At 34.2% G+C, this 9,241-nt stretch overlaps 1 protein-coding gene across 1 annotated transcript; it reads right to left on the reverse strand.

Annotated features, from left to right (window-relative positions):
- Positions 1-4,667: 4,667 nt before the first annotated feature.
- LOC145984873 (uncharacterized) lies at positions 4,668-9,030 on the reverse strand. Its single transcript, XM_083118248.1, has 3 exons — positions 8,931-9,030; positions 7,978-8,116; positions 4,668-5,389 (listed from the first exon to the last, which is right to left on the reverse strand). Exons 1-3 carry the CDS (start codon positions 8,931-8,933, stop codon positions 4,668-4,670), a joined length of 864 nt encoding a protein of 287 aa, XP_082974374.1. The 5' UTR covers positions 8,934-9,030.
- Between the last annotated feature and the right edge of the window lie 211 nt (positions 9,031-9,241).

Here is a 9,241-nt window from a genome sequence, read left to right on the forward strand (position 1 = left end):
TGAGATTTAAGTCCACTTTTATGTTCAGTTAAACTAATTGGGACTTGACCAACAGTTTAAATTGGGAGTGGGATCTGAACCATTTAAGACTCAAACGGATATCAAGCCCTTGATTACAAAGTGACGGTGTTACCAGTATGCCACTGACGAAACCCTTACATATGCTTTGATCAATGAAAATGTTCAGTGAATGAAACAAAAGAAACCTAACCTAACCTTTTCATTTGTACATCCAGTACTGTTTTGCATTTAAAATATAATTTTCTATAGTTTGACGAGTGTTGACTTTTTCCCCTCTGCGACCTTTCAATTACTAATTTAGTCAGCAATACAGGGTTATTAGAACAATGGTTGCAAATTTGACTTCATGCTGCGACACCTTTAAGGGTCAAGAGTATGCCTGCCAAGCAGATTCTTGTTGGTGACACATGCATCAATTTCCATACAGGTTGGCATGTTTAAAACTACTTGTTCTAAACATTTAAAACACAAAACTTTGTTTTCTTTTAAAATACTTTAAACATTTCAAGCACACTGCTGTAAGCATGTTTTTTCAACTTTGTCTTGTTTAAAACATATTTTGAAACTTGATATTTGAAATTTTGTTGTTTTACTTATCCTTAATCTCTGTTATTTAATTTACTGTGCACAGACATTGGCCAAATATGTATCCATTTCACAAAGAAACATGCCATTATGACTACCTGTAGGTTACATTTAAACACGTGAATAGTGTTGTTCCGCACTCATTGTTTATTGTTGTTAATGCGATTTGTTTGCATCCACAATAAAATGTGATATTTGGGAAAACAGTAAAACAACTACAGAGATTGATTTGCTTTATTTTAATTGCTTTCATGCCACTTCTGGCTAATTTGAGAAGATGAGGGTGAGTGACGATATGATGAAGGGACACTCACAAACATCCATGCCTAAGCTGGGATTCTAACCCGGGACCCCTGGTGTCGTAGCACGATGTGCTAATCACTTCAACACACGTGTCGGCCACTAGAGTTAGAGTGGGGACTGACAACCGTGGATTAACTAAACCTTGAGCCTACATGTAAGATTTAAAAGTAACGTAAATAGATATTTTAAAGAAGTTCTTCAAATGTTTTCCATGTAACTAGAAATGCAGTCCTTCCTTGCATGATAAACATATTACTTATCAGAAATGTATTCTTGGCACTCTGTTTAAAACACATAGCTATTTTTTCTTTTACCAAAGTTTAAAACACATTTGTGGGACTGATACATGGATGAACAGTTTTGTTCTGCACTCAATGTACATTCCCCTTCCTGTAAAATGACGCAAACTTTGTAGGGTTGTACAGTTGATGAATGTGTCACTTTATCTGAACTGGAATGTACATTATTGTTAATGTTTTTTTTTTTTTTGCATTCACAATAAAATGTGTGGTATTTCCGGCAACAGAGTGGCTAGTACAGGGATAGAGTGGATCCTGGTAACTGTGGATTAGTTGAACATTCTCAACAGCCAACATGGAAGACTTAAAAGTATAACGTAAGTATTTTAAGAAGGTACTCGGGTGTTTACATTATAACTAGAAACACAGTCTTTCCTTGGATGATTAACCCTAAACAGCTAAAGTGGAAAAACAGTAACGCTAAAGCTAAGGCATTCTCATCTTGACGACCTTATTCTTTGGCTTTATTGGCTACCAACATAATTTATTTCCGATAGTAACAAACAAAAAAGTTTTGACATGATTTAACGTTCATAGTTGCATTAAAAACAGCAATTTGTTTGGTATTTTCCACATATTGCTTTGGAACAAAGACTGCAATACATTTTTGTTGTACCCTCTTTTCCTTTGATGGTTATCACAGGTTATTTGGAAGATTGATACATTGATGCTGTGGTGTGAGTTGTCTAAAGCAACAAAACACATATTTTTAGTTTTGTTCTGAAAAACAATTTTTTTTTTACCTTGTTGAAACAAAAAATAGATATGGCAAATTTGGTTACATTAAAGCCAATGCTTCGTCACAATGACTACCCACATAAAATAATATCAAATAATTTGTCAACTAGACAGAAATTGAACCCAGACAGTATCACTCCCTCTTTCAGAGTTTAAGGTCAGTTGAAAGTATCGAGGGTGCCAAGTATATCATGTGGTAAGAAAAGGTGGAAGGGGGGATACCTTTTTGTATTTACTAGTCTTCATTTTGATAAAGCTTTATCTTTTTGGGTTAACAGATAATTATCTGAATATGTTTTCTTGGCATTATGTTTTAAACATTATTTTCTTCATGGTCAAACGGCCTCCCTGATGGCACAGTGGTAGCGTCATTGCCTTGTAATCAAGGGGTACCGGGTTCGATACCCATTGGAAGCACATAGTGGTTCAGATCCCACTTTAAACTGTAGGTCCAGTCCCGATTAGCCTTACTGTGCATAAAGTGGACTTAAAGCACCAAATCAACCAACCAACCAATCTTCGTGGTTTAAAATAATTTAAGAAAACAAGGAAAGTTGTTTCTTCATTAAAAAATGCGAACCCTGCTTTTATAGCTGCAATTATCTGGTATTCTTGACTTAAAAATGACAATTTTTGTTAACTTTTCCACTTGGAGTTTTTAAGTCTAGTCTATGTATAGTACAGCTAATTGGGACTGGACCTACAGTTCAAAGTGGGATCCAAACCACTTGTGCCTCCGCCAGGTATCAAACAACTTTAGCACTTATTGAAAACATTGAGTTACATAAAAATATGTCACTCTGTCCTACCTGTAATTATTAAATTGCTGATGGGCAATTGTTACTTCTTGTGTATTTCACAAATATTGATTATATCGCTAATATTTGAAAAAATCTTAACAGCTGTGCCTTGATTTAAAAACTACTTTCTCCTGCTAAGAAAAATTTCATAAGAATGATGTAAATTATAAATGTACATTGTTTCAGAAAATTTCAGCCACAGCACATGCTGAAAACATAATATTTTGTTAATGAAAGTAGAAGCTATACATAACTTGCAGTCACTCAACACTTCTTTGTCAGCCACCATGGATGAGAGATATTTCAGCATTGGGGATTCCTTATGGTTGTCTGTTAACCTGTATCAGAACAAGAACATTTTTGCAAGTATTCTTGTGAAAGTGATTCATTAACTATATACATAATAAACAACTATATGTACAGACTAAATTCCCTGCAATGTGTAAAACTTAGTAAACTCTACAAAGTGTGTTGTTCTACCACCTTGAGCTACCTTGAAAACAACGATACCATATGAGTGAAAAAGTGTTGTGAACATTTTCATTTTACACAAATAATTTGTATTGAAGTTTATATTTTGACTCACAATAAAGTTTATGTATCACAACACAAACCTATCTATACTTAAGTTTACACTACGACACCACAACGTGAAAAAAACAAAACAAAAAAAATGTTGGCCAAACCTTGGAAACAGCCAAAATTACCAGTGCTTTATGTTCGTATATTTGGTAAACCATTTTTAGTATGGTTGGTCGAATGTCGAGCCAACTACTTTTCGCTAGTTGGGATACCACAATATTTTGTGAATTTCTTATGATGAACACAAGAAGAAAACAACTTCAAAAGTTCCAGAACCTTTATTCCCAGAAACAAGTCGGATTAGAAGCAACCCCCTTTTTTAGCACAGCTAGCACAATTTCAGTGTAACATAAAATTGCATTTTATTCTTAAACAAACACTGCATCCGAAGCATAAAATTTGCAATGTTTAACGTTTTTTTGTAAGTATAATATTTTCTCTTAGATATATTAACGATTTTCAATAGGCCTTAATAATTTTCAGTTACATTATTGTTGTTGAAACATTGCTTACAGAGAAAATAAGGAACTGTTGTGTGTACATAAATGATCAATTCTTGACTTGAGAAATGTTGCGAGAATGCATATCCAGTGTTTGTTTCAGAACATTCTTAATTTTGTTACAAGTGGAAAACATCAATCATTATGCAAAATTAACAGAAAATATTTAAATTGGAACAGGTGACATTACAAGTCGACAACATACATAATGGCTTACACAGTAGAAATTTTAATCATAGTTTCTGCAAGAAAATCACATTCTTCAATACAATATGTACTATGAAAATGATATAATGCATATTTGCACAGATATTTTCTATAATTTGTCCCTTACTTGCTACAGTTCTAATTAGAACTGATCAACAAAATTTTTATTTCAATGATATTCCAGGATATCATGTTTACAACATTCCGTACAAAGAATTATATAAAGGATAACTTACACCACATAACTGAATTCCAGTTTTGCCATGTACTTTTTTTACACAAGTTTTTACCATACCACATGCCTTTTTCAAGGTAAGACAAGAATGGTCAAATAATAAAACTTGGGAACGTAAGTACATTTAAAAGATTAAAGTTGATGGTGAAGAACAGCAGTGACAGGGCACTCTGCTAAAGCAATCTGCCATCTAATAACTTCAATGTTGACCTTTTAAACCAACGTGCCTTCCCATATTTTAAACTTTGGCTAATATCAATGAAGTCTTACATCTTTAGATAAGTGATAATTGAGTAATTTGTTAATCGAAGTGAGAGAGGCTGTGTGCACTGTACATGATTATTTTGCTGGTATTGTAGTTTACTTTGTAAGTGTTTGAAGTTTCTTGGATAACTTTTTAGTGTAACAGTTCAAAATTCAAAGATTCAAAATCATCATCAGTTTGAGTTTTCAAACAACCTAAACTCTGTGGTTGAAAATTTGTGAAATGATCCCCTGCGACATTATTTATGCATGAATCTGCTGTGTTACACACATCACCCAAATCATATTGCTGCACTGTCATCATGTTATCACTCAAATTAAGTCCTTTCACGTAGTCTGGATCTTTTACACTATCATGAACAGTTGAACAAGATGAAGATTCAAAATTATCATTAGTTTGAGTTTTCAAACAACCTAAACTCTGTGGTTGAAAATTTGTGAAATGATCCCCTGCGACATTATTTATGCATGAATCTGCTGTGTTACACACATCGCCCAAATCATATTGCTGCACTGTCATCATGTTATCACTCAAATTAAGTCCTTTCACACACATGAGGAAATTGCTTTGCATGGAATGGGAATCTGTGAATGGATCATGAAGCAAATATTGCTTGCATTCCTCACCACAGTACACTGTCGAGGAAGGTGAAGGTGGAACAACTTCTTCAATTTTCACTTTTGGATCACTGTGTAATAATAGTCCATAACCTCCAGCATCTTCTAAAACTTGGCATATTGTCTCTGAACATGTTACGTTACTATTTACACTCCATGACATGGGTTCGGAAACCGTATGAGGTTTATTTTCACAGGACCTTGTTTCACTGTTGCTCACATCCAGCATTTGGTAAACTAAAAATAAATACATGAGAAAAAAATAGTAAATACTATCTTAAATATCTTTAAGTGAACTACAGTGAATGACCATTACAGTTATCATAAAACTGTATTCATGAAATTTAAGCAGATTTATTAATAGGCACTATTTTGGGTGCATTCCGAAAGTCTTAACGAAACAAACGCATCCAATGAAAATAACTGGCCTTGTGAATCTGTTGAAACCTGTTATTTTACAGACTTATGGGACACTAGGCAAAAGCGCAGGTGCAGCGTTTTGTTTAGAAAAAGTTTCCACATGGCGTCTAGCGGAAGGAATATCCTTATTGCAAAAATAAACTCTACTGTGGGCACTGTTACTCACTTTACTCACATTCTAAGAACTGTTATAGTCATACTCATTTTGTGCATGTTGCTTCATATCGCTATCTGTTAAAATTATAATACATTTTCCGAACTAGTGCAATTTGAATCCAACAGCACGTACGTTGTCTGGAAGCAGCAACTATTCTCACCGAACAAACGAGCCTCCTGATCCATGCGTTTGGTGACTCATTCTTGCATGAAACACACGGAATGAGACTTTTGGAACAGCATAATGAAACTCACGGAAACACTTATGTGACAGCCAGTTACCATAACTCATTTAATGTGTTAAACTCGTGTGACTTTCGGAACAGACCCTTTGTTATTTTGTTTATGAATAAAAACATATAATTCATATCTCATGTTTTGTACATGTTTATATTCACTGTTTGTTTTTCAAAGGCAATCAGATTGCAATCACTTTGTCATATACATTAATTAACGATGTGAATGAACTATTCACATTTTGCTATGAATTGAGGAAAGAAATCTAAATTTCAGTTTGTGATGTACAAATTGCCATAAATAATAATAATTTTAAGTCCAGTGCATTTCAGGCAGGGCTGAAGCACAATAGCTTCCCTTAAATGAATAATTGGTCTGACATACATAATAGCTGATTTGGGGGGAGTTCATCTGTGCTTAAAATATCTGATGGTAAAATCTTGTAATTTTTTTAACTCCAGAGAAATTGTACACATGCTTGAATACTTCTATTGCCATTATCATATGTATGTTTGAGAGCAAATGCATATAACCTACATCTCACAATGTTTGCAAGATGATGGTCGGGTGGAGCATTAACAACCAAGCAAAATGCATTACAAAAAGTATTGCTAATGCAAGAGAGAAACATTGCTCAGTGGTTCTCACAATTTAGAATATTAATATTGTCGAACATTAGAAATTCCTCAGAATTAATGAAATGGTACAAATAATTTAACTGATATTGTGTCAATTTATAATATAAAGTTTTGGAGTCAGAAATAGTTTTGTTGCAATATCCAGAACTGTGGACGTACAGTATTTCGAAACCACATAATTCATTTTATTTTTTATTCAAATGTGTATCTTAATAAATATATTTTGACACTACTACGTAAGTACAGTGTTGGCAATAACTATTGAATTTGCATTATATTACGTACTGAGACATTGTACCATTATGAAGACCTAAAGACTCAATCCCATCCCTCCCTCCCTCCCAGTTGGCTTGTACAAGTGTAGTTAAAGTAGCAATCGAATAATACATAACAATTTGTTTGAGGTAGTACATATCATCTTATATGGATTTTTTTTAAAGAGGACATTATAATATTTTTTCATAGCAACATTCGAATATTATCCACAAAATGTTGTTTTCGGCTCCTCACTCTCCTTTCCTCAAGGTTCTCATTTGAAAATAATAGTAATGGCAGCAGTAATGAAACTTCTGCGAGTGCCATGAAGATTTGTACTGGTGTTCTTTTTTTCAAAACACACAAATTACACATGAACTCACAATGAATTACAATTTCTAGGAACAACCATCTGATTTGTCTGCATTGATTACTTCATGAAATACCAAATGCAAGCATACAGAAAGAAAGCTGTTTTTTTTAAAAAAAAAAATAAATGTTCATGTTTTGAACTACATCATAACGTTTTTTGTATGTACACACATTCAAGCACCTGTTCACTAGGCAAGAATGCAATTCAACATCAACAGCATATTTTCGTGAGTAGTTTGGGTTTCATATATACAAGAAAATGAATTAGTCTGATCACTTAAATTTTAGTCTGCCATACAGAAGTAAGTTTGGACTGAACCTACAGTTTAACACAGAATCCAAATCTCAGGACCATTTCGCACATAGGAGCAGCTTAGTTTAAGTTTCAGCCTGACAGGCAATGTGCTAACAATTATAGCAATGTGATCCTCAAAAGTGCATATCATATAGTAGCATGTAATCAAAATATTATGCAAATCCAAAATTTTCAGACTTGGTAAAAATTAACTTCTTTAGCCTTCTTGGACCTGGATAGCAAAGTAATACAGAGTCCTTATTGTGATTTCACAAATGTCAGTTATTTAGCAAATAATCGTGAACTCTATATTTATGGGATGGCATTTTTTTTTCGATTCTGGCCCCCAAAGTTAAGCTTAAAGTAAGATTCTGCCCCTTTAAAATTAGGCCCCAAGTTACGTCCATGTAAACAATCGTATAAACAAAGCCTACAGAAACAAAGAAACTTACAATTTTGCAAAACGCAGCTACTTTCCTCTTCTGACAGTCCTTTTGTGCTTTCATATTTTGGTTTCCATCCAGTTAGGGTGTCTTTTCCACCACCTCTACTCTTCCGAACCATTTGTAAGATCTTTTTCGCTCTCGACGCCTGGAAATAATAATAAAGTTTTTAATGGTATGTTGTTAAAGGTGTGCATGCTTCTACTGTAACACGCTATTCAATAATTTATTAGGGATCCCTGGTTCGAATTCTGGCCTGGGCATGAGTGTTCTCTGTGAATGTCCCTTCATAAATGTCATCACTCCGTCACTCATTCTCATCGTCGCGATTAGTCAAAAGTTTTGAAATGGTACAAAAACTCATTTACATTGATTGGAAATATATTGTAACGGCATGGGAGAGATTCATATCGCAAATATAACATGTTACAAGATAATAAAAAATTGAATTAAAAACATTTATGACAAATTTAATGTAAATCATTGCCACATCTATTTTTACAGTGCTTCGCCATCCTAATACTATGTATCTCAAACTCTGGTCTTAGAGATTACTTCGTACACAGATCATGAAATAAATTAATTTCATGAGCATTCAGGCTACTAATGGACGGCTCTTCTATTTCTTATTTTTTATGCAGAAATAAAGCTTTCCAGCCGCTGACAAAATAGGACAAGAAAAAGCAGCCCTAAAACAATCTGCGCATGAAATCATTGATTTGATTTAATTTTAAACGTGGAACATACAAAAGTCCGATCTCACTGCAGTAGATTTAAATTAAAATCTCCACAATCTTACGCTAATAATTTCGGCCTCCCCCTCCTCCCCACACACATACACACAAAGTAACACCGATTTTAGCTTGATAACCTCATATTTTGTCTGAATTGAGAATATTCTAGTTACTTACGTACGTGCAATAGTATGCTATTTAAATAAAGTTACTGAAACTTCAACTTACCATAGTTTTATTTGAGTTTGTACTTCTTCGTTTTCCTTTTGCAGCTAGCGCATGTCGGAACGCTGCAAGCAAGACAAAGCATTCACATTAAATATCACTCCTGCTTCTTCGCGTTGGTGGACCGTGTGCTCGGTAGTCTGAAAGAAATGTATACGAACGCTCACGTGGTTTATCCAATGCTACCAACTTAGTTTTCGGTTGCCACTTTAATGAAACTATGAACAAAGTGTATAAAATCAACATATACAGCGACCGACTGTCGTGCTCCAAGCGGAGGAACCGTGAACTAAAAAAATATACAATCCAGACAT

This window comes from Lepisma saccharinum, chromosome 3 (genome assembly GCF_977018435.1).
Source record: "Lepisma saccharinum chromosome 3, izLepSacc3.1, whole genome shotgun sequence".
NCBI classification, from domain to species: Eukaryota; Metazoa; Arthropoda; class Insecta; order Zygentoma; family Lepismatidae; genus Lepisma; species Lepisma saccharinum.